Source organism: Lissotriton vulgaris, chromosome 9 (genome assembly GCF_964263255.1).
Source record: "Lissotriton vulgaris chromosome 9, aLisVul1.2, whole genome shotgun sequence".
Classification (NCBI taxonomy): domain Eukaryota; kingdom Metazoa; phylum Chordata; class Amphibia; order Caudata; family Salamandridae; genus Lissotriton; species Lissotriton vulgaris.
This window is the reverse complement of record NC_141697.1, coordinates 411,307,515-411,333,514: the sequence shown is the minus strand read 5'-3', so window position 1 is coordinate 411,333,514 and position 26,000 is coordinate 411,307,515. Positions and strand designations below refer to the sequence as shown.

Below are 26,000 nucleotides of genomic sequence, written 5' to 3'. Positions count from 1 at the left end.
TACTGGGGTGAATGTATGACATTGTTCTGCATTCTGTCCAACTGTGGTTTTTGCATTTGTCACCCCGAGTGGGATGGGTATGCTCAGACGTGAGTCCCATGCACTCCACACCACTGGATTCAAGCAAGCCGGGCTGAAGACGGCTGGAATGCCAGAAACCGGTCCTCTGAAGCTTGTTTCTGGTCCAGGGAAGGCATGGCTTGGCAGTTCGGGCTGGACTGTTCCCATGAGGAACAGGGTCAGACTGATTTGCATATGGCCATGTCTGAACTGGGGTGGTGTGGAGTGCAAAAAAACGATGGATTTAGGCCCAGATCTCTGTACTGGGGTGAATGTATGACATTGTTCTGCATTCTGTCCATCAACTGTGGTTTTTGCACTAGATAGAAGTAGAGCACACGTTTTGGGTCCAGACGGTGGAGCCTCTCTTCCTCTTTCGAGGGATGCGGAAGCGGAAAGAAGGTGGGCAAGGTGATGGACTGCCCGATGTGAAAGGCAGTGACTACCTTGGGCAGGAAAGAAGGACAAGTCCTCAGAACAACCTTGTCCGGATGGACAGAGAGGAAAGGAGGTTTAGAAGATAGAGCCTGGAGCTCACTCACTCTCCTGGAAGAGGTGATGGCAACCAGGAATGCAGTTTTAAGAGTCAGAAGACGAAGAGGACAATTATGAAGTGGCTCAAAGGGAGCGCACATCAGATACGTCGGAACAGGATTCAAGTCCCACTGAGGGATCACTAAAGGAACCGGAGTAAACATGTGAGTGATGCCTTTCAATAATCTATTTACAACAGGGGACTTGAAAAGAGAAGGCTGATCAGGAAGCCTTAAGAAGGCTGAAATGGCCGAGAGGTAGCCCTTGATAGTGCCCAGAGCAGAGCCCTGCTGGGCAAGAGAAATAAGGAATAGGAAAACCTCTGAAAGGGGGGCAGAGAGAGGATCCACAGCCTTTGCTGTGCACCATGCCACAAATTTTTTCCACTGCAGGCGTATACCATTTTTGTGGAGGGACGCCTGGCTGCCAGATTCACATCACAGACTTCAGGAGGCAAGTCAAATGGCTTCAACTGCCGCCGCTCAATCTCCACGCATGTAGGTGGAGACTGGACAGGTTCAGGTGGAGGACCGTCCCCTGCTACTGCGACAGAAGGCCCTCCTGATGAGGCACACAAATCGGGGGATCGACTAACATGCCGAGTAGCTCGGGATACCAGTATCTTCGTGTCCAGTCCGGAGCCACAAGGATGACTTGGGCCCAGTCTCGCCTGATCTTCAGCACTTTGGCCAGAAGTGGTATATGCGGAAAGGCGTACAACAGACCACAGCTCCACTCGCGACAAAAAGCGTCGCCGAGCGAGTGCCGCCTTGGAAATTCCAACATGCAGAACTGATGACATTGCGGTTCTCTTCTGTGGCGAATAGATCTAACCAAGGCCCTTCCCACTGCTGAAAGAGACCTTGTGCCACAGCCGAGTTCAGACGCCATTCGTGATCCATCATGCACCGGCAGCTGAGTTCGTCCGACCTGGCGTTCAGCGAACCTGCCAGGTGTTGAACCACCAGGGTGACGCCCTGGTGTTCCAGCCATTGCCAGAGGCGCAGAGCCTCCTGACAAAGGGTTCACACCCCCACCCCACCTCGCCCTGTTTGTTGCAGTACCACATGGCGATGGTGTTGTCCGTGAACACCTGCACTACACTTCCCCGGACAGAGGGAAGGAATGCCTTCAGTGCAAGTCGAATCGCCCGCAGCTCCAGAAGGTTAATATGGAGCCGGGACTCCGTCGGAGACCAGAGGCCTCTGATCTCCCTCTCTCCCATGTGGCGCCCCCATCCCAAGAGGGACGCATCTGTCACCACTACGTGCTCCGGTTGGGGAAGGGAGAGAGATCTGCCGCTGACCCAATCGCGGTTCATGAGCCACCACTGCCACTAACTTGCAGTGCCCTCCAGGATGTGATCGGACAGGTTGCCCTGATGCTGGGCCCACTGAAACTTCAGGTCCCACTGCAGAGCCCGCATCCGCCACCTGGCGTGATATACCAGAAGGCATCAGCCCCAGGAGCCGCAGCGTCAACCTGACCGAGACTCGGGATAAAGGCTGAAAGATCGGAATCAGAGCCTGAATATCCCGAACCCGCCGTTCGGGGGTGGGGGGTGGCTGGGGGGGGGTATAAACCCAAAACTGCGCAGAGTCCTGAACCGCTCAGATGAAAAGGAGCTCCTGAGAGGGGCACAGGTGTGACTTCGGCACGTTGATGGAGAACCCCAGCGAGTGGAGGAGGTCGGCCGTAGTCTGAAGGTGGGGGATGACTGTTTGGGGCGAGCCTGCCTTCAAAGACCTATCGTCGAGATAGGGGAAGACTGAAACCCCCGATCTGCGCAGATGAGCTGTGTGAGACAGTGGCTCTATATGTACTGGACTAAAGTAAGGTACAGTGTGCATAGAGCCCACAATCCCCAGAGGTATAACAGAGGTTAAAGTCAGGTCTGACCTTATTCTCTAAAGTGGTAGCTTGGTCGAACAGTAAGGCAGTATCAGAGGACAGTGTAAAGCATTTGTTGCACACACACAGTCAGCAAAAGGTTTCACACACTCAAGAACTGAACTCTAGGCCAATTGTTTTTATATCCAAAGATATAGTTGTTTCATTTTTAGAACCAACAGGTATCAAAATATACTTTTCTTGATATGAGTACTCTCATGTAATAACTTTGCAAAGAGACAAACTTTGTAAACACAATAGGTACAATGGTTGCAGTAGGCAACACAATTCTAAACACAATTTATATTGAGCTCAATGGGTTTTTCTACATAAATGCAGTTGATTACTATATAGATTACTTTTGTAACTTCATAACTGGACCCTAGATTCAGTCCTGAGGTCTAACCTGAAAACAGTTTAGCAAAAACGTTTTAGTTATTGCAATGATTTCTAAAGAATATAAAGGTATTTCCAGTGCAAAACCAGCAATGTTATCCAATCGAAGGAAATTCAAAGCACAGCTAAAGTAGGTTCTCGTTACTTTTGTAATCCAGTACTGGACTCCTAGGTTCAGCACTGGGGACTCTACCTAAGACAGGTAAGTAATTACGTTTTAGTAGTTAGTACGATTTTGAAGGAATATTTGTAACTTTCAAAAGTAGAATTCACAGAAAAACAGTCAATGGTTTGCTATGGACGAAATTTAGATTACTAGTAACCACGGTTGTGATTACTTTTGCGGTTTAGTACTGGGCTAAAAGATACAGCATTGGCTTCTCTCTTGATTACAGGGGAGTACTTCAGATTTTGATATTCGGCTGATTTTAGATGAATATTTTAATATTTCAAATCTTCACACTTAGAAGAATTTTCACAAAAAAATAGTCAATGGTTTCCTATGGCAGAAATTTAGATTACTAGCAAACATGGTTGTGATTACTTTTGCGGTTCAGTACTGGGCTACAAGGTACAGTACTGGCTTTTCTCCTGATCCCAAGGTGAGTAATTTGAAATTCGTTATTCGGCTGATTTTAGATGAATATTTTAAAGTTTAAAAACTTCACACACAAGAAATTTCCAGTCAAACCAGTCAATGTTATCTTATTGCAGGAAAGTGAGTCATCGGTTTTCAGGTGAGTACTCGACTGGTGAAGTTAAGATTCCGGGCATAGACTTAGGGGTCCCCCAGGGTCAGGTAGGTATAGTTGGTACACCCTCAGCGGCACAGGGACGGCCGGGTGCAGAGGTAGTTAGGCCCAATGTTATCCAATGAGAGGCAGTGGGCCTTCGGTTGGTGGCTGCTGGCTAGCTCAAGACATTCGGCGCTCAATGTTATTCAATGAGGATCTTGAAAAGGGAACAAAGACTTGAGGCTCGGGGACGTGGATCTTCTGGAGCGACCAACACTTCGAGGGGTAAGTTGGGATCTTGGAGGATAGGTAGGCACCCAGGAGTTGGGCACAGGGGACCATGGGTCACCGGGTGCAGGGGTGTCTTTTGAGGTCAGGAAATCTTATGCGGCCGGAGGGGTCCTTTGTCTTGAGGCTGCAGGCGTCGTCCGGGTCATCGAGGAGGGTCCTTGGCCACTGGATTCCAGGTCAGAATCGCCGGAGGGACGTCCTCAGGGTCTTGATTCACTCGGCGGGTGTAGGAGAGTAGGGTCTGCAATCCTATGATCACCCAGATTTTTTGCTTTTGTTTCACTGGTTTACGACTTTCTCTGGCTGTGGGCCTGCCAATCAGACCCACAGCCTAGCTGTTCTCTCGCTAAATTGACATGTGTACCTTAGGTGCATTACCCAATTGGAACTGGGCCACCTTGTCAGACCCTGTAACTCAGGGCATCGGTGTACCCAGGGCCTACCAGGGGCTGAAGCATGTATTATGCCACCCCTGGATGGCCATCTAAATCTGACACAACTGGCTGCACGACAGCTGGGGCAAGGTGGCGTACTCGCCCTTTGCTTTAGATATAGTATACCTATGTCTAACCCTAAAATGGACACCCGAATTCCTATCAGTCACTCCTATGGCAGGCCTTGACAATCCTGAAGGCAGAGTGCGTGGAATCGTGTGAATTGGGCTCTGGCACGAGCCGAGCCCGGTTGCAGCTTGCGGAACCAAGACCCAATGGCTGTTCCATGATAACGCATACCATATCGCTAACTTCGGTATCGCGTTATCAAGACATGTCGAGTAAGGTGTCATACGAATCGGGATCCTGACCCCTCACCAATGCTGGCGACGGGGTTAGCATTCCACCCTTCTAGAGGGACACGACATGTACGTAACTGTGAACCCCGGTTAAAGTTAACTGAAGCCTCAGCTCCACAAAATGGACGCTGCCACCACAGACACGAGTCTGACCTCCTGCTGCTGGGAGTCCTTCCAGCGAGGAGAGCTTGGACAAAGGGTTTCCTGTCCGGGGCGGTGCTCGCACCATCCCAGACAGGGTTTTGTGTATCCTGGGTAGGCAGGGCTTTACAGGAAGGTGACTGCGGAGTGGCACCCCGGTGCTCACTACGCATCTGCCGGCTAGAACCAGTTCCAGGGGCACCCCAGCCCCTGACCTGGGGAAAGTCCGACATGGGAGAGGGGTGTAACCACCCCCCTTTCTGGTCCCACCCCTAGGGCAGGACCTGGTCACGTACCCACCCCTTTCTTTAGGATAAAGGCAGGAGCGGGGACCCTTCCAAATTAGGTCATCTTTGAATCAAGAATACTTTCTACGAAAGGAACTCTCGACTCTTCTCAAGATTTCTCCCTTGTGGCTAAGGAGTAGTCACCCTGCATCCGCAGGCACCACCTAAGAACTCTGCGGTTTGCTGCAAGTCCTTCCTCAGGAATCCGACTGCCCAGCTCGACGAGAACCGGCTTCCCTGGCACCTCTGACCTCTACCCACATCGTCAGCTCAGCTGAGATCCGTGGGTGCGACGAGACCTCGAGGGACCGGCCATCATCAAAACCTGCACGATTTCTTAAACTAGCACGACCGCCGAGGGATCCTCTGGTGAGTGCTTTGGGGTCCGAGAACCCCGACCCTGAGCAGCTCCAGCACCGAACTGCAGCCTCCCAGCATCTCCACGATCTGCGTGGGGCCCTTCTGCTTTTGCCGCTCATCACGTTGTCTGGTTACTAGCCGCTGGCTTGTGGCCTTCTTGACGACGCCCAACAACCAACGCTGCTGGTCTGGTTGCTCCAGACTGGCCTTTGCTCCCTTCTGAGAGAGGAGCACCCCGGACCCTCCTGGTCCACTCAAGACGCCATTTTAGGTCCACCACGTGGCCCTGAATTTGCCAAGGCTTGTTGCCCCAATCCTGGGCCCAGCGACGCCGACAGCATCAATCTTCGTGGGGCAGCTCGCACCTCCATCCTGGTCGCCGACAACGCCTCCTGGTCCGTGAGACTGCAGAGCCTAGCGTCGCCCACTCACCTAGTCGAGGTGACGATCATCCGGTGCCCTCCTGGTACCCTCTGACTACTGGCTAGTAGTACAAACTTGGTCCCCTCTGCTTTCAGGTGTCATCCATCTCTGATCCAGGCTTGGATCTCTACGAACTATCTCCACTGGTCGCCAGCCAGCAACTCCTTCCTTCCGGCTCCTGGCTCGTCAGCGAGGACTCCCGACGTCTGTAAAGACTTGTGCAGCCGCAGCCCTTGGGCTAGGTAACTTCGGCATTTCGGTGCCCGCATAGCCTCCTTATTTAAGGGTCCCGAGTCCCTACCGCTTCCGACTTGCCTTATCGGGTCCGCCCGAGACCACTAAACTTTCCGTGCCCTCGGGCACTTGTATTGATTGTGCACTTGAAGTATTTTCCTAAGAGTTTTGTGGTGTGCTTAGTACCCTGTCCTCATAAAGAGTACAGGGCTGTTGTGATTCTAATAAATACACTGTTTATTTTCATAACACTTGTGTGGTGTCCTTTCACTTGGTGTTCAAGGGGTATGTGATGGTATAACAGCTGGCTTAACACGCCCTCTAGAGTTTAGCCCGAAGACTGCTCGTATCCACGCTACTAGGATAGCTGGTCTAAGGTTGACTTACAACCAATCACCATAAGGGTCGTTTGGACTGATGCATAGTGATGACTAGAATAGTGAGCACTGCATATCGGGCCAACTTCTCACAGCGGGTACATAGTGTGCAGGCTTCGCGGTTCCGGGCTGATGCCACGGCTTGTTACTTGCTTTGAGCAGTACCACTGCTCGTGGGAGACCCAGGTAGTCAGAGTCACAAGGCAGTCAGGTCCTCCGGGGTTTTTGAGGTTGCTGACCACTGGAGATGCCGGGGTTTAACAGGAGCAGGTTCGAGGGTCGACAGGCTGGTAGGGCAGGTCTTCGTGTTTCTTGATCTTCTTTCTTGTTTCGTAATCTGGATCTGTGGAAAAAGGTTCAGGATACCCCTAAAAACTACATTTGGGGGCGTTACAGGTAAGGCAAGGGCAGGGACCAATGGGTCCCTGTCCTGGGGTGGGTACCCCCCCTAGCCTGCTCCTCTCCTGTGAGAGGGGGCAGGAGCCTAGCTGTCATTGGGCAGGGCTCCCCATCTTCAAGATGGCCGGAGCCCAGGGTCGTGCATCACCTCGCCTCTCCCACCAGAGGGGTGGAGTTGGTACAGGCTAGCACACCCGCCTTTCTGACGTAGGTTTTCCCGCCAGTCTTCCAGCCATAGTGGGGGACAGAATTGGTGGGGGCCAGTTGCTGAGTACAGCAAATGGTCTGGAGAAACTCACAAAGGCGTGGATTGTAGGTTAGGTTTCAGGGGGCATCTCTAAGATGCCCTCTGTAGTGCATTTGACAATAAATACCACACTGGCATCAGTGTGAGTTTAATGTGCTGAGAAGTTTGACATTTCAATCGCTCCTGACCCTTCCACTCACACATTTCCACACCATAACAAAGTGAACAATATCAGTGCTCCCGTGTACCCGCAGGTAGTAGCACGTCGTGTCCCGTAGAGCGGAGCGAAGACTCCTCTGATGAAGCATGACACCAAGGGCCCTTTTGGTGTGTAAGGGGTATTTAGGAAACACGGTGTTCCAACCAATGTAGGCAATGAATATGAGCCTGGATTAAAATAATCCTCTACCATAATCCCTCAAGGGTGGATACTAGTGTTTATGATAAATTGCAAGGGGAGGTCGAATCCACCCCCGGTGTTCGGTTAGGCCACCACCTCTCCACTCCCTCTTTTGTTCAGTCAGTCCGTCAAATTACTTTTATTCAATAAATTAATATCATAAAAAAACAGAGGTACATTTATATTCATCTAACATATACAACAATAATTATACATTTATTAAAAAGAGCCGATCAAATTTGATAAAAATTCATCACTAGTAAAGTACAAAAATCTCAATTACAATATAATACTACATTAGAGCCGTAAGTCTAAAATGAATTAATTCCAATCAAACTCAACCTAAAATAGATGGGGCATAAATGCTCTTGTTCTTAATCCGCACGCCAGCTACTAAAAAACTTACAACATGGAATATAATACAGGGACTATTTAACAATTGTAAATACAGGAGGGCTGGCCTAACCTGTAAGAACCCTGCCTCCCTCAAAATGGGAAGCAGGAACTTCTTCCTAATGTACGAATAGTATTCACAGAACATAATAAAGTGCAAAGTGTCCTGTGCCGAGAAGTTATCACATTTACAAGGGCAGGAATTTTCTGGAGTGCCCCACAAGGGAAAACAGCCTAATGTCAAATGAATCAAGTTAAAACAAAATCTAGTTAGCAAATGCCGATGAAAGGGGCGATTCACAATAGTGAGATAGGGCTCAAGTCCAGGGGAGGTGGCTAAAACATAATTCGCTCTAACAGTAGTTTTCCTCATTTCCACCTCCTCCCTCTTTAGCGATAACAAATTCAACAAAGCATTTTTTGTCTGTAAAACATCCTCTCTTGTATTAGACTCTGGAGAGGAAAAAAGCTCAGGTTGCCCTATTGTAAGGCAGCTTGATTTAATGTACGCCAGCCATGGGATCCTACTGGCTTTATCCAACGAAAGGCAATCTTTAAGGATCATATGATTCAGGGAAATTTCCTGGTTAAGCCAGGTCTTCAGCCAACAGGTCAGGAGGCAATTTTTATTAAATCTGTAACATACCCCACCCCCAACTCTGTGTGAATGGTATAAGTGGCAGTAGATTGTGGCACTGTTAAAACTGACCTTAGAAATTTATTTTCTGTCACCTGAATTCTGTCTTGGGGGGGAATAGCCCCATATCAAGGAGCCATAAGTGGCAACCACTAGACATTTAGCTTTATACACCTTCAATATTGCCTCCACTGGTCTAGCCCCCAGTTTTTTTGTAAATCCCAGGAGTGCTGAGGTGGATCTAGCAAACACATTACTTCTATTATTTAGTTGCGGGCCCCAATTCCCTCTTTCGTCGAAAAGGACCCCTAAGTAAGTAAAAATAGGGATCTTTCTGACTTCGTCAGCTCTACAAAAAAAGTTTTCACTTTTTTCTTTCTGCTACATTTCCCTACAATCATGACTTGGGATTTTTTTGTGTTTATTTTCAGGCCCAGGGTCTCCATAAAGCTGCCAAAAGAATATAGCAGCCTTTGTAGACCTACCCCCAAGCGAGCGATAAGAACTGCGTCGTCCGCGTAGTGGAGAACTGGAATAACCATATCTCCTATACGCGGTACGTCCCGGGACGCCTCCCTTAGAACTGGCTCTAGGGCGTTAATATCTAAGGTAAAGAGAAGAGGGGTCATAATGCACCCCTGTCTGACCCCCCCCTTCTCTGACCTGAAGTGACTCGTGCAACGCACTTCCGAGGTAACCCTAACAGAAGCTAAAAGACCACAGTGAAGGTCAGCTAAAAAATTAACTAGGGACGGGTCAATACCCATGTCTAATAAAATTTGCCACAGCTTTGACCTGCAGAGGATAGGTCCATAAACCCCATATACAACGACCCCTCCTTGGCTTTGGTGTATTTTCTAATTAAAAGTTGTAAATTGAGACATTGGCCAAGGGTGCTCCTGTTTGCTCTAAAACCATATTGGACATTTGACAAGACCCCTCTATCTTCCAACCACTCCGTCAGTCTGTGCAGGATTACATGTCCCAGGATTTTAACTGCGGAGTCTATCAGGGAGATAGGCCTATAGCAAGAGGGGTCTTGCCTGTCCCCGTCTTTAAAAACCAAAATGATAAAGGATTTGGTCCATGATACAGGGAAACTGTTTGGGCCTGAGGCATTGAACACATTGGTCAAGATTTTTGGGGCACACAAACAAATCAGCAGGGACCCCATCAGGGCCTGGAGCCTTATTCTTTGACATCTCTTCTATAGCCCTTTCCACTTCTGTGACCTGGAAGACCACTGGGGCATTTAAATTTTGGAACACAGTAGCCTCTGAGGGATTCTCATGTCTTAAGGACCCATAGATATTAAAAAAATAGGCTATCCAATGATCATCTGTAATATTACAATCAAGAAGAGAATTCTCGTCATTCGAGAACAGAGGCTGATTTATAGTCTACCAAAATTTCCCACTATCTCTCAGAACCTCAACTGATAGGAGTTTACTCCAAGCTTCCTCTTTTATTTCCTGTTTTCTTGCTTGGATGGCTTGTTTGTATAATATCCTCAGACTTGATATCAGTTCGCTGTCTCTGGGACTAACTTTCAGGGCCCCAAGTAGGGCAGAGTGTGCCTTAGAGCAGCTACTGTTGAACCATCTTTTACCTTTATGCCTCTTCTGTATATTTTTGTCCATCAGGCTATTATTTATTTGTATACAGATGGTATCAAAGGCACAGACTATCTGTAAACCCGGTGCCTTTTTATTCAGATATATGGCAACCTCAGGTTCAACCCTGGTCAGAGCTTCCTGCAAAAAGGTTTCCGGAACCACTTTGGCCCACTTAAGTCTTCTGCCCTGATCTTTCGGGGTCACGTCACTCCCTCCCCTATGTGATGCCATCTTAAAGCCCAAAAGGTCCCCTGGGACCACCTCCATTATCACAGGATTGTGATCCCTAAAAACAGAGACCTCAGCCGTATACATTAAAACTCTAGATAAAACAAAAGATGCCACAAAAATATAATCTATAACTGTACCCGAGTCTTTACACCTTTGAACGTGGGAGCCCTAGGGCCAACCACCCCACACCTGACTCAGAGGTTTGAGGTGGCCAAAAATGTTTCCAGTGCCTCCCCTTGCTTGGTATGTTCAAAGTGTGTAGGGACCGAATATGGAGGTCCTTCATATTCGACGCTGGAACAATATTGAACACATGGGTGAATATTGAAATCACCCATAAGTACGACCTCAAAAGTGTTTGATTTTAAACTGTATGCTGACAAAATAAATTCTAATAAAACTAAGTTTTGATTAATGTAATCACTCACAAGAATTATAAAAGTTAATGAATAGTAATTTAGAAGTTTGAGGGGCTGACAGTTCCACTATTAAACAATTTTGGCAGCCTGAGTCCAGTTGTATGAGGGAGCCTCTCAGCTCAAGTGTGAAGAGAATAATTAGCCCCCCTTAGCTCTGCCCATCATACCAGACTTTGCAGGAATGCAGAAATGGATGTATCCATCTAAGAAAAAAACTGTTTGATGAGTCCCATGTCTCTTGGAGAGCTAGAATGTCAAAAGTTTTTACAAATTACCACCCAGTTTTCATTTCCAGATTTTGACCTTATTCCAGCAACATTCCAACTTAAAATTCTACAGATGGGAGCTCGGGTCTGAACTGTCAACTGGCCCAGGAGTAACTCCTAGTCAGTCGTTCTCCTCCAGTTGTGATAAGGGGAAAAACGATTGGTTAATGGTAAGCCAGAGTCCATAGGGCTATCAGGCCTTAAGAGTGTATTCTGGGCCACTAGAGCGATCTGTAAGGGGTGGGTATCATTATGAAAAGTGAGAGGGGGTTTACCTATCCGAGAAGCAGGGTACTGTGTCTGTTTTAATGGAGGGGGGTAAAAAAAGCCTAAGGGGAGCGGTCTAATACCGGTATTTGACAAGTCGGATCCATCCCAAAATAAGCTGTCTACAACATTGTATTTGTTAAAATGTATAACCATGCAATCCCCTTCTAAACTCTTTTGGCGCGGACCAACCCACCCTACCCTTCTTACCATACTAATACTGGAGGAAATATCTGTATCACCGCTGGAGTACTGCCTGCACCAATTCCTCGATTTTATCAGGACCTCCTGTGTGCTTTCTCTACCTTTTAGCCCTAGCGGTGGAACCCCTGTTAATACTGCCACTAAAGGGGCTGCTTCAGGGGGTAGATGCAGCTTAGTCTCACAAGGTGCTAAGGCTATCTTATTGGTAGTCAAGCGGCTGTCTACCGGCTTTTGCCTATTACCCTTTTCTAGTGGCAATTCCATGAGGGATGGGAGCATAGTGGTAACACTTGAGGCTTTGTTGATTACAGATGAATTTACACTAGTTTGCATGTTGCTTAACCTTACATTGGTCACATCACTCTCCTTATGCCCTGTACCAGTAGTATGTAATTTCTGAGGGTAGACTGCTGGAACATGCAGCCCACGATATTCTTACACAAAGGTATCAATAGCGTCACATCTCTTAAGTAGTCCCGCAACGCAGGTGTTCTTTTTTCCGCGCCAGCCAGCGCAGATCTGGAAAAAGCAGTAACCCTAGTAAATTTTTGACTAACCTTTTGAGGTCATTTTTGATCATTTATCGAAGTCTTGCGACTCCGATCGGTGCCGTAGGGATGCCTGGTTTCAAGCACTGCGAGGATTGCGACCGCACGATGTCGGTCACGGACCCTCACCACCTGTGCCTAACTTGTCTAGGCGTCGACCACGACGACAAGGCCTGCTCCGACTGCCGGGCCGTCTCTTCGAAAGCCAGGCGGGAGCGGTCCCGCAGGCGACTCGAACTCCGGCAGTCGGCCCCGCGCCGCGTGAGGTCCCGGTCCCACGGGAGGTCGAGGGACAGGTCGCGGGGACGGAGCAACTACAGCTCCGGGAGTCGGCACCACTCCTCCGGGTCGAAGCCGTCGTCGGGTAAGAAGCACAAGAAGTCGAAGAGGCGTCAACGCTCTTCTGACTCCCCTCGACGCTCGCGCGATGCGGCCGGGGGTTCGGGTGATACCGCCCACGCGGCTCCTTCGGAGTCGCGGGCATCGCGACCTGCCCCACACCCTCCGGTCCCTGGGCGAGACGCGACGCCGGAGGAGATCGAGCGCTTCCTCATGGCCATGAGGTCCCTTTCTCCTCCGACGGGCTACGCAGCGCCTTCGGGCCCAGCGGACCGGTCTGGGGCCCCTAGCGGGTCAGGGGCTTCGGACCGACGCCGCCGGCGCCTTCGGGCCCGGCGCCGCAGGGCCCCACGGTCCCGACACCGCCGGCGCCTTCGGGCCAGGCGCCGAAAGGTCAAGCGGTCCCAGCGCTGCCGACGCCTTCGGGCCCGGTGTCGCAGGACCTCACTGGACCTTCTTCGGGTTCTGGATCGTCACCGGTGGACCTTACGACCTCCCCGGTGTCGGTCCGTATGGTGTCACCTCCGGCGCCGCCCCCAATGCCTCCTTTGCTCCGGTTCCGGCGTCGGAACGGCGCCGCATCCGACGCCGTTTGGAGATTTTCACTTCTACGAACCGGCCCCATTGATTGAAAACCCTGAGTATCAGGAGATGGGTGATGAGGAGGATTGGGAGGGGTCTGTGGTCCCTCTGACCAAGGAGTGTCAATCTCAAGAGGACTGGGCAGGAGACCTTGGGGAGGCCAGTAGCCTGGACACCTCTCCTGACACTGGTTTTGTCTCCCCTCCTACCGTGGCTTCGGAGGAGGGGGCAACCTATAGTGTGGTGTTGATGAGGGCTGCCAAGGCCTTGGGCCTTGAGCTCCCCGTCGCGGCCGTGAGGACTAACATCCTCACTGAGGTCCTTAAACCGCAGTCAAGGTCGGCCGAGCCTCTGCTGCCTTTTAATGAGGCCTTGACCGACGTTCTTTTGGACACTTGATCCAGGCCCGCTACGGGTTCGCCCGTAGATAGAAACGTGGCCAGAGGCCACCGCCCAGCCCCGGGCGACCCATGTTTCCTGTCCACCCACCCCACCCCCGAGAGTCTGGTCATCCAGGCCTCCAATTCCCAGAACGCATTCCCGTCGGCTCCGCCGGACAGGGAATCTAAGAGGTACGAGCAGTACGGGAAAAAGATCTTCTCCTCCCTTAGTCTGGGACTGCGGTCTTCCAACACCGCATGCCTCTTGGGCCGCTACACTCACTCTCTGTGGGAGACGGTTGCAGAAGTGCTGCCAGAGTGTCTGTTGGAGGTACGGACCAAACTCAGCCAAGCCCTTGTGGAAGGTCGGGATGCAGCGAAATACTCCATCCGGTGTGGGCTGGATACCACCGACTCACTAGGTAGAGCGATGGCAACGACGGTGGCGGTTAGACGCCACGCCTGGTTGAGGTCCGCCAACTTCTCGGCAGATGTCCAAAACACTCTGAGCGACATGCCGTTTGATGGCCGTCGCCTTTTTGGCGACAAGGCAGACCAGGCGCTTGAGCGCTTTAAGGACTCCAGGGCTACGGCCAAGTCCTTGGGCCTCTCGGCCCCGCGCCAGCAAACGGGTGCCTTTCGCTCCTTCCGTGGCCAAGGAAGGGGCACCCCACAAGTGCCGCCAGCCACACGCCGCAAACTAACATCCAGTGCGGTGGCGGCCGTGGAAATCGCCGTGGAGGCGGTCGGGGACATCCGCCTCTAAACCCTCCTAGTCCGTGCTTCTCGGCCCATGTGACGCCAGTGGGGGGCATGGTTCGCCATCACTACTCTCACTGGCGCACTGTCACTTAGGACAGGTGGGTGCTGCAGATCGTCTGAAGGGGCTACTCCCTCCCCTTCGAGACGACCCCTCAAGCCATGCCACCGCAACACCACCGTGTATCGGGGGATCACTTGCGGCTTCTGCAGGAGGAAGTTTCGGCCCTCTTGGCCAAGGGGGCCATCGAGCGCGTTCCTGGCCAGAAGTCGGACGTGGTTGCTACTCCCACTACTTTCTGGTACCCAAGAAGGGCAAAGGGGGCCTACGCCCTATCTTGGACCTACGGAACGTCAACGGCTTCCTCCGGAAGGAGAAGTTCAAGATGCTGACTCTGGCTCAGGTCTTGGCTGCCCTGGACCCGGGAGACTGGATGGTAGCGTTGGACTTGCAGGACGCTTATTTCCACATCAGCACTTTCAGTTTACCGTGCTCCCCTTCGGCCTTACCAGCGCCCCACGGGTGTTCACGAAGGTGATGGCGGTGGTCGCAGCTCATCTGCGCAGGTTAGGGGTTTCAGTCTTCCCCTACCTCGACGACTGGTTGTTGAAGGCGGGCTCGCCCTAGACAGTCGTCAACCACCTCCAGACAACGGCAGACCTCTTGCACCAGCTGGGGTTCTCCATCAATGTGCCGAAGTCACACCTGTGTCCCTCTCAGAAGCTCCTTTTCATCGGAGCGGTTCTCGACTCAGCGCAGTTTCGGGTTTACCCACCCGAACAGCGGTTCGGGATATACAGGCTCTGATTCCAATCTTCCAGCCTTTATCCCGAGTTTCGGTCAGGTTGACGCTGCGGCTTCTGGGGCTGATGGCTTCCTGCATCCTTCTGGTGCATCACGCCCGTTGGCGGATTCGGGCTCTGCAGTGGGACCTGAAGTTTCAGTGGGCCCAGCATCAGGGCAACCTGTCCGACCATGTCCTGATCTCGGAGGGCACTGCGAGACAGCTGCAGTGGTGGCTCACGGACCGCGATTGGGTCAGCGGCAGATCCCTCTCCCTTACCCAACCGGAGCACTTAGTTGTGACGGACGCGTCCCTCCAGGGCTGGGGAGGCCACATGGGAGAGGCGGAGATCAGAGGCCTCTGGTCTCCGGCGGAGTCCAATGCAGAGACTGCAGCAGAGGACGAAATGGAGTATGTCTCGGTTTATTCAAAACCATTCTGGCTGCAGTATTCTGCAGTACCTGTAGCCTAGAGAAAAGATCTTCTCTGGCCCACACTAGTAGGGAATTTCCGTTGTCCAGCCAACTCACAATTAACGCCTGAGTGAGAGTTTTTCTTGCCTCCACTGGAATCCAGGGAAAGACTTTCCTTAACATTTTCAGAATGCCAAAGCAAGAGCTAGACAGTGATTTTACATGCTCTTAAGAAGAAAGGTTGCGGTCCTCCAAGTTCCACCAGCCAACACTCCGGAGTCCATAATTCCTCCGCCTTCCCGAACAGGAGGATCTCAGTCTTATTAGAGTTCAACTGGAGGAAATTGTCCCTCAACCAGGCTGCAATGTTCAACATACAGGTCTTGAATTTGATTTTGGTGACCTCGGGATCCAGATCGAATGGGATAATCAACTGTGTGTCGTCTGCATATGAAATCGTCTCGAATCCAGACACCCCTATCATTGCAGACAATGGAGACACCTAAATGTTAAACAACGTTGGGCTCAAAATGGAACCCTGTGGGACCCCCTTGTCCACTAGGTTGCTTGCTGAGAAAAATGGCTCCAGTTTGATCTGCTGAGATCTCTGTAACAAAAAGCTTTCCAACCATGCCAGAGCTTGCCCCTCGACACCAATCTCCTGTAATCTGCAAAGCAGAATGGAATGGCAGATGGTGTCGAAAGCCGCCGATAGATCTAATAAGACCAACATAGTAGGCGTCCCTTTATCCAGGGGCATTCTGATTATGTCTGTCACTTCCATCAGGGCAGCCTCCCTAATCTTCAGATTGTTTTTTCGCCAGTTAGGGAGATTATGGAGTTTTGTGTGAACCAAAAAAGATGCCCATGTATGTAGTATCTAAATAAGATAATACTGGAACAGGTAAAAGTAGCCGTGTGGGAGTGTGTGAATCTGCAGCTCTACATGCCAAGAACAGATGCATACTGGTAAGTAGCATTTTCCGTTTGAGGCATATGAGCTGCAGATCACACACTGTGCATAGATTGTATAGCAGTACTCCACCCTAGCGGCGACCACCAGTATCTGTTGCAGTTGTTTGAAATAATGTTTTGAGTACAGCCTGGCCCACACTAGCTTGTTGCTTTGCTTGCACATCTACACAATAGTGTTTTGTGAATGTGTGCGGTGTAGACCATGTAGCTGCTTTGCAGATGTCATCTAAGGGAATGTTCCCTAAGAAAGCCATTGAAGCCCCTATTTTTCTGGTACAGTGGGCTTTAGGGGGAATAGATAATGTACGTTTTGCTTTCTGATCGCAAATTTGTATGCATTAGGCAATCCACCTTGCAATTCCAGATTTTGATATGGGGTTGTCTTTATGTGGTGGTGAGAAGGACACAAAAAGTTGCTGTGTTTTGCGAAAAGCTTTTGTTCTGTTAATATAATAGAGTGCTCTTTTTACGTCTAGCGCATGAAGAGCTCTTCCTGCGACTGTTTGTGGTTGCGAGAAAAATATTGACAACTCTACAGACTGATTGAGATGAAAGGGAGAAATAACTTTAGGAAGGAATTTGGGATTTGTTCTGAGAAGCACTTTGTTATGATGGAGTTGTAAAAATCGTTCTTGAATAGTAAGTGCCTGTGCTCACGACTCGTCTGAGGAAAGTAATGGCCACTAGGAAAGCGACTTTCCATGTGAGAAATTGCAATTCGCATTTGTGCAGAGGTTCGAATGGAGGACCCATTAGTCTTGTGAGAACAATATTAAGTTCCACACAGGTGAGGGTGGTACTCTGGGTGGAATTATTCTTTTGAGTCCTTCTATGAAGGCTTTGATGGCAGGTACTCTGATTAGTGACAAATGTTGCCTGTTTTGTTAGTAGGCGGCTATAGCAGCAAGGTGTAACCTAATAGATGAGTACGCTAGATTAGATCTTTGCAGATGTAGCAGGTAACCTATGATGTGTTGGACTGACACATCTGAGGGATTGATGTTGCTATTGTTGCAGTATATGACAAATCTTTTCCACTTGGCTGCATAGCAAGCTCTGGTGGTGGGGGCGTCTAACTTCTCTGATAACATTCATACAGTCAGGAGGAAGGTTAAGGTAGCCAAATTCTAAGACCTCAGGAGCCAGAACACTAGGTTAAGCTGTGCTGAGAGTCCGAGTGTCTGATGTCCCCATGGTTCGGGGTTAAGAGGCGTGGCAAGAGTTGTAGTTTTTGGTGCGGGACTACAGACAGTTCCAGTAATGTGGGGTACCAAGGTTGTCTGGCCCATGTTGGAGCAACTAGGAGTGTGTGTTGCTGCAGTTTGCGCACCACTAGTGGAATGACAGTGGGTGTGGATATCTGGTGGGGAACTTTGGGCATTTTGCGCTTGTGTGTGGCGAAGAGATCTATCTCTGGCTGCCCTCACAACTGAAAATGGTTGAAGAACTTGCGGATGAAGTTCCCATTTGTGAATCTGTTCCGTCTCATGACTTGACAGATCTGCTATGTTGTTCTGGACTCCTAGAACGTGTTGGGCTAGGAGAAAATGTTTCTGAGGAATAGCCCATCTCCATATGCTTTGTGCTAGTTGAGAGAGCTGTATGGAGTGTGTCCCACCTTGTTTCTGTATGTAGTACAGTGTTGTCATATTGTCGGTGCGGACTAGGACAGCTTTGTCTGACATTTGTTTCTGGAATGCCTTTAACGCTAGGAAAATGGCTAGTAACTCCAGGTGATTTATGTAGAACAACTTTTGTTGCGGAGTCCACATGCCCTGTATAGTGTGATGTAATAGATGAGCTCCACAGCCGGAGAGCAATGAGACTGCTGTTAGCACTATCTGGGGAACCGGCTTGATGAACGCCTGCCCTTTTGAAAGGTTTTTGGTGTTCCACCACTGCAGAGAGTGATGGGTGCGGCCGTCCACCAACACCAGATCTGTTAGCGGACCTTGAGCTTGGTTCCACTGTTGTGCTAACCATTCTTGTAGGGAACGCATCTGGAGTCTTTGCGTGAGGTACTATAAATATGCAAGAGGCCATCATCCCTATCAACTGCATGAACACTCGAGCTGGGAGAGAGTGTTGCGGCTGGAATTTTGTTATGAGGGTTTGCATGCTTGCTATCCTGGGTGGACTGGGATATGCTAATGTGTTTGAGGTGTTTATTGTGGCACCGAAGTACTGTTGTATGTGGGATGGTAGTAGTTGAGACTTTGCGTGGTTTATGGTAAACCCTAAGTTGTGAAGTAGTTGAATGGTGGCTGAAGTGTGTTGTACACACTGGTTGTATGGCTTGGCTTTTCATGAGCCAGTCATTTAAGTAAGGGAAGACGTGAATTTGTTGTCTTCTTAGATGAGCTGCAGCTACTGCCAGACATTTGGTGAAGACCCTGGGTGCTGTGGTGACTCCGGATGGGAGTACCTTGAACTGTTGAAGTGTGACCATGTGAAAATGGTCTGATTGTATGTACAGGTTTAGGGGTCTTCGATCCAAAATGGGTCTGAGAGAACAGTCTTTCTTTGGAATGAGGAAGTGGAGGGAGTAAACTCCTGTGTTTTGCTTATGCGGGGGTACATGTTCTATTGCTTGTTTTTGAAGGAGGGAAATTACCTCTTGCCTTAAACAACAATAAGTGTTCTAGAGACATTGGGCGTTTGGGTGGTATGTTAGGGGGGGGGGGGGGAGGGTAGTAGTGGTGAGGTCTAGACAATAGCCTGATTGAATGATTAGTCTTACCACTTGTCTGTAGTAATGTTGTTCCATACAGGTAGGAATTGTGTTAATCTTCCCAAGACCGGAGTGGAATGGTTCAGGGGGAGTGGAGGGAAGTCATTGGGTAGGGTTGGAGGTGAAGACAGCTTGCCGCCTTCCTCGAGACGAACGGATCCCTCGACCCTTCGCAGTCCGGCTCCCGAGCCAACCACAGCACCAAGACCGCCCTCATCGCAGCCACTGACGACATCAGATCCCTGCTCGACAACGGGGAAACGGCGGCCCTCATCCTCCTGGACCTCTCTGCAGCGTTCAACACTCTGCCACCGCACCCTAGTACAGCGCCTCAGCAACATCGGAATCCGAGAGAAGGCACTGGAGTGGATCATATCGCTCCTCGCCGGAAGAACCCAGAGAGTCCGCCTCCCCCCGTTCAGATCCGAGGCCATCGAAGTCATCTGCGGCGTACCACAAGGGTCATCACTCAGCCCAACCCTCTTCAACGTCTACATGAGCCCTCTCGCAGCCATCGCACGCAAACACAACCTCAACATCATCTCCTACGCCGACGACACCCAGCTGATCCTCTCCCTTACCAACGGCCCCTCCACCGCCAGAACCAGCCTACACGAAGGGATGAAAGACATCGCTGAATGGATGAAGAACAGCCGCCTGAAACTGAACTCACACAAGACGGAAGTCCTCATCCTGGGATCATCGCCCTCCACCTGGGACGACTCCTGGTGGCCCCCTGCCCTGGGCACCACCCCAAAACCAACGGACCATGCACGCAACCTCGGCTTCATCCTGGACTCCTCCCTCTCGATGACCAGACAAGTCAACGCCGTCTCGTCATCATGCTTCAACACCCGGCGCATGACCCGTAATATCGTCCGATGGATCCCCACCGAAACCAGGAAGACGGTCACCGAGACACTCGTCACCAGCCGACTGGACTACGGAAACACCCTCTACGCCGGAACCACAGCCAAACTTCAGAAAAGACTCCAGCGCATCCAGAACGCCTCAGCACGACTCGTCCTGGACATCCCCCGACACAGCCATCTGAGACCTGCACTGGCTACCCGTCTACAAGAGGATCACGTTCAGGCTCCTCACCAACGCACACAAGGCACTCCACGACCTGGGCCCCAAGTACCTCAACAACAGACTGACCTTCTACGCACCCACCCGCCAGCTACGATCGACCATCCTCGCCCTCGCCGCTGTACCACGCATCCGCAAAGCCACCGCCGGGGGAAGATCCGTCTCCTACCTGGCAGCCAAGACATGGAACTCCCTCCCGATCCACCTCCGGCTGACCCAGAATCATCTCTCCTTCAGGAAGCTCCTCAAGACCTGGCTCTTCGCGCAGTAGCGGACCCCCAGCGCATCGAGACCCTTCCGGGTGAGTAGCGCGCTTTACAAATGCCCAGGATAGATTGATTGATTGAAACAAGTATTCTTGGTTTTGCCTCGGCCCTTGTTATTATTACCTCTGTAGCCTTCTCTTTGATAACCTCTGGTAAATGAGGTTTGGGTGGGAGTATTGTAAGATGTGGAGGGGTTGTCAGAGGAATAACCTCTGGAGGTGCCTTTGTAAGAGGAGCGACGAAAAGAGCGCCTGCGAGCTTGGGTCTGCAAAGCTCCCATTGATTTAGCTGTGTCGGTATCTTTTTAGGTTTCGCCTCGACGAAAGTCTGCGCAGCAGACTTCCGCGCAAGGCGAAAGCTTTTGTCTAGAGATGTGTACTCATGTCCCGCCCCTCTGTTCCATTGGCTAGCTCCATAAATGGAGGATAGCCATTGGAACAGAGATCTGTCCGTCATGGCCGGACCAGATTCGTGGGCGTTCCCGCGATTTCTTTCCTCTCCGCCCCTCTGTGCGCGTTCTCGGCGGTGGGCGTTTTTTTTCTTTAGCTTTGTTTTCGCCACACTTCAAAAAAGTTGTTTTCAGGGGTGGGTTGCGCGATGTCCCGCTGTCCGTTCCCGCCCCCCCTCCCGTTGTCCGTGTGCCCGTTCCTGCCCCCCCTCCCGCTGTCCGTGTGCCCGTTCCCGCCCCCCCTCCCGCTGTTCAGTACCGCCCCCCCTCCCGCTGTCCGTGTGCCCGTAGGTGTTTGTTTACTTCTGGCATCCTTCCAGATGCGCGGATGTGCTCGCTGCTGACAGCCTCAGATGGGTGGGATCCACTACACTAAACAATCGGCATTATCGGCTGTCACAATGGATATCGGTCTCACCCAGCAGGCGTCGCTATCCCTCCCTCGGTGAAAGACGTCACAGTGTGTCTCATCACCGAATGATGTCACAATCTGCACTGTACAGCGGTTGTCACAGCGGACAGGGGTCTCATCCAGTGGAAGATGTCCCTACATCTAATTCAGAATGTGCATTAGATTGCGGGTGTCTCATTAGACCTCCAAACAGATCTCGGCTGTCTGTTTTATCTAGCGCATGATATGTGTCCTCCAGGAGCTGTCACAGTACATTGGGATACACCGGTCTCACCAATGGAAATAAGTCATAGTTTGTCACGTTCAGCGAATTAAGTCACAGTAGGTCTAATCCAGGAACCTCGTAATCTGTTTTTATCAAGGCGACGTCACAAATGGGTTTGAAAAGCAAAAAGAGGTCATCAAAACGGAAATATTTATTGTTATTGACTGATGGTGACGCGGGACTACGTGATATGCTCCCTCCAAAAAAAGAAGAAGCTTATTGAACTCTATCGAGCATGGGTAAATGAAGTCTACACACGCCAAAAAAGAAGCTTGTCAAACTATTTCGAGCATGGATAAATAATGTCTCTGACCTAATTATGTCTCTTTATCCGACTGTGTATGGGTGGGGGAGGGGTTGGTAGCACAAGAAAAATTAGCAAAAATAATTATTTTCGAGCTCTGACAGTTTCTATTTTCGGGTGTACTTTTTAGATGACAGAGAGCTTGGGTGTTTTGTTTTACGCCTTCGTGTCTTTCAGTAACTGGGGTTCGGCAGATTGCTGTCCACACAATGACCTCCATCAAGGAGCGGCTCCTCGTCGACGGGTGAGGTTGACACATAAGCCTTACATTGTCTAGTTCTTCGGTCCTCGTGTTTTCTCCGCTTTACCAAACCGTGTGATCTTTGGCGCGCCGGGGAATGCCCCTGTTTCTGTTGTTTTATCCGCTGGTGCTTAGAATGAGGGCGACATCTTAATGGGTGCTAAATGCCAAAGCTGCTTTAAATGACACTTCGCTGATAGCTTCCACTGACCCTTCATTTCTATTTTATTTTAAATGTACGGTGTTGTGTAGACTAAAGTTGACCTTGTGTCTCCAACTCTGGACACAGTATTTACAGATGGGCGTTTCTTACAGCGGTAATTTTTAACTAAAATGCCCATTGCTGCCGAGTGACCGCAAAGTTCAGATGTCCTTCATATGCCCTTGTAAAAGCTTCACGTTAATTAACTTGGAACTGTCCACGGAGAAATGAAAAAATAGAAGAATAAAGAAACATTTACGTGTATAAACATCATATTTGCTGGTTTCTCAGCAGAACAGACCCCCCTCCCGCTGTCTGTGTGCCCGTAGGTGCTTGTTTACTTCTGGCATCCTTCCAGATGCGCGGATGTGCTCGCTGCTGAAAGTCTCAGATGGGTGGGATCCACTACACCACTGATAGTGGTAGCACAGTCGGGCTCTAGATTTGGCCACCAAGTGCCTCACATTCCGGCATGGGAAGTGAACTGCTTGGGAGGTGAAATCGTGTCAGTAACACATTAGCATATTCCGGGATGCTTAGATCAGGCCGCATGCTGACAGTGGTAGTTACGAAAAAGGTCACTTTAATAACCACTCATTCAAACTATCTTATATGCGTGTGTTTATTTATGTAATGTTTTGCAATAAAAGACATTTACAACTACATGTTAATTGTCACTTGTACTTGCCCGGGAGATCACTGTCACAGGGAGAGTATATATCTTTTTGCATGTACAGAATTCCTCTTGGCGGTCTCTCAAGTGAGAAATATATATATTTTTTCATCAATTTCAATACTTCCACGAGGGCAGAGGGCTTTGCAGCATTTCCTTCCCGGCATCAAGTTTGACATCGGGCGAGGTTAGTTCTGTCCATTTCTTTTTTTAGGGTTGAGGGGCTGTCCAGTAGGTCAGATGCTCCCAGCTTCAATTACATGCAAAGTTGTCCCTTTTTCCACGTTGCTTCAGTCCTCTGAGGTCTTTTAATAACCAATGTTTGAGCGCTTTAGTTTCACTTGGTCAACTAAAGTGCACCAGGACTACAACTCCCAGAATTCACTCTGTTCTTAAACTAAAACCCAGGAGCGGAGCGCAGTGTCCTCATTGACCGAATAATCTTCTAATCTTTTAATAAGGGTGATGTATAGCCTGGGGCTGCACACATCTACATAAAGTGCCCCCGGGGAAGGCCTGGAGAGGTGTGAAAACGAATTAGCGAGGAGGACAAGGCGCTGGTGTTAACTTTAATCCAGTCACTGCTCAATAGGGTGACATTTACTCCAAGCAGCTCAACAATAACAGGCACACGGAGTATTTGTCCATCTTTGCAAAAAGGTCCCTTTCATTTCTGCCAGCGCACACCAGTCCTTAATGTTGTGAGCACTGTCAGCCAATTAGAAACTACACGACGACTGTATCCCTGCACTATTATAATCACCTAACACTAAAATCTACACATAGCAAAGAAGGCCTCGTCAATGTAAACATTCTGGCACACAAGTCTCCATCCATACAGGATCCAGCCCAATCCGGGGGGGGGGGGGGGGGGGGGGAGGGGGTGTTCCCTGAGCCTCTCTCTGCTGCATACCGCACGTGCATCCTTCCATTTCTTTTTACAGCAGCGCCGATGGTTCAGCCCGGAGCCATCACATCCAAATGTAATTTTTTGTTGTTAGGTCTCGCATTTGCGAAAGACTAAGCTATTGACATGTAAATGACAATGCCATTTATTTATCTGTTTTCAAAACCAACACATAAATAAACAATTTGTCATTTGCAATGCCAATAGCTCTAACTTTGTCAAAGGCGAAACCGTTGCATTGTAAATGCTTGTATCATCTTTTCTAGAGATTAATCTACAGCAGGGCCAAAAAGGTGTTGCTCATCAAATGGTTGATCAAGTGTTGAAGTTTGCACCGCTGGTTTAAATCCTGAAATGCGTAGCCATACATGTCTTCGTAAAAGGACACTTGTGTTAATGGCTCAGGAGCCGGTATTTGCCACGTCTAGAGAGCAGCGAATGGAGGTGTTTGTTATGAGTTTACCCCCCTGTATAAGATTATTGGCCTTGGTCTTGTATTTATCAGGGAGCTGTTGCAACAGTGTCTCTAGCTCATCATAATGTGCCCTGCCATATTTAGCCAGCAAAGCCTGTGCATCGGCGATTCGCCATATATTGGCTGCTTGTGACATTGTGCGTTTACCAGAAGCGTCCAAGAGTTTTGATTCTTTGTCTAGAGGCGGAGCATCCCGCGACGTTTGTAAATTGGCCCTTTTTCAGAGTTGGAGACCACTAATGAATCTAATGGTATTTGTCCCTTGATGTAAACAGGGTCTGTATGGGTAGATCCGTATTTTGTACTGTATCCTGGGGTTAATAACCCTAGCCCTAACAGGATCTTTGAACACCTCAGGTGCGTGTTTAGTCACTCCTTTTAACATGGGGAGAACAGAAGTGGACCTTTGTGATGTATCAAAAGTGTCTATTAAGAAATCCTTCTCTAAAGGGTCAGTATGTAAATCTGTGCAGCTCTGTGAACGAGTTGGTTGAAACCCATGGTGTCCTACATCGACGCCCTCTTGGAAGATGTCGTCTGGAATGGACGTCAACGATAGAGCCATGCTTCTTTGTGCTCGACGATCCCAAATAGTCTTCTTGGAGCGGAAGGAGGCGAAAGCTGGACAGTCTCTGGCCTTGTGCTCCGGGGAAAGGCAGCGGTTAGACACCTCATGGAGATCTGTGTGTGGGAACTTGGATCCACATTGAGGACACCTTTTAAATGGAGTCCTTTCCATGAGCCAGATATCTTGGCCTAGGTAGGCCTGAAGAGCTTCGTCGACGATTGGAAGTCTTCTGCTTGTAGAGATGCGCGTCGACTAGTACTCGCGATCGAAAACAATACCAGGGAATAGGGTTAAGGATTGCGTCGAAAGTTGGATCGGTAACGGCACCGAACTGGCGTGCGATAAACACATCCGAGCCCGATGGCGGAAAAAAACAATCTGAAGATGGAGCCGATAACCATGCGCACTATGGTCCAAAGGAGGAGTCGCCTATCTTGTGAATTCCAAAGACTTTTCCAGGACAACAACAAAGTGCAAACATCTGGGCCCAACACCAGATGGCGATCTATATGCAGTGTGTTATCTGCAGTTCATATGCCTCGAACATCAATACCGGAGAACCACAGTGTAAAGGTAAGTAGCTTTTTTTTTCTGGATCTAGTCTGGCACCTGGGAAGATGCGCATGATGAGGGCATCTGTAGTTAGAAATACCCATCAATACTAATGAACTTAAAATATGAAACAAACGACTGTGCCACATATAAGAAATTCCTGGTGCAGTTTTCACACAACATGGAGACCTACCTACCATATATTTATACAGGTACTTTCTTGGCAACATGAAAAACACTTACTGAATACAAATAAATAAAAAAAAGAACTATTTCAAACAAAAGCAAGAATTTCTAAGTTTACCAGAGAAGCCTCTTCTTTCACAATCTTTTTCAGCATTTGAACATCTTCAATTAAGGGACCATCTGTTTCCATTGCAACCGGACTGTTGAAAGTACTGTTGTCGGACTGTGCAGAGTACTAAAAGGGAAATTGTTTAAGGTGTCATTGTTGATAATATAGCTATTATACCACAAAACTCAA

At 49.6% G+C, this 26,000-nt stretch overlaps 1 protein-coding gene across 3 annotated transcripts in view; it reads right to left on the bottom strand.

Annotated features, from left to right (window-relative positions):
* PPP2R5C (protein phosphatase 2 regulatory subunit B'gamma) overlaps positions 1-26,000 on the bottom strand; it is a 1,413,048-nt gene that overhangs the window by 53,369 nt on the left and 1,333,679 nt on the right. For all 3 annotated transcript variants that reach the window (XM_086937820.1, XM_086937822.1, XM_086937821.1), the window contains one exon: positions 25,821-25,937. In XM_086937820.1, coding sequence (XP_086793946.1) covers positions 25,821-25,937 — 117 coding nt within the window. The remainder of the gene's footprint in view (positions 1-25,820; positions 25,938-26,000) is intronic.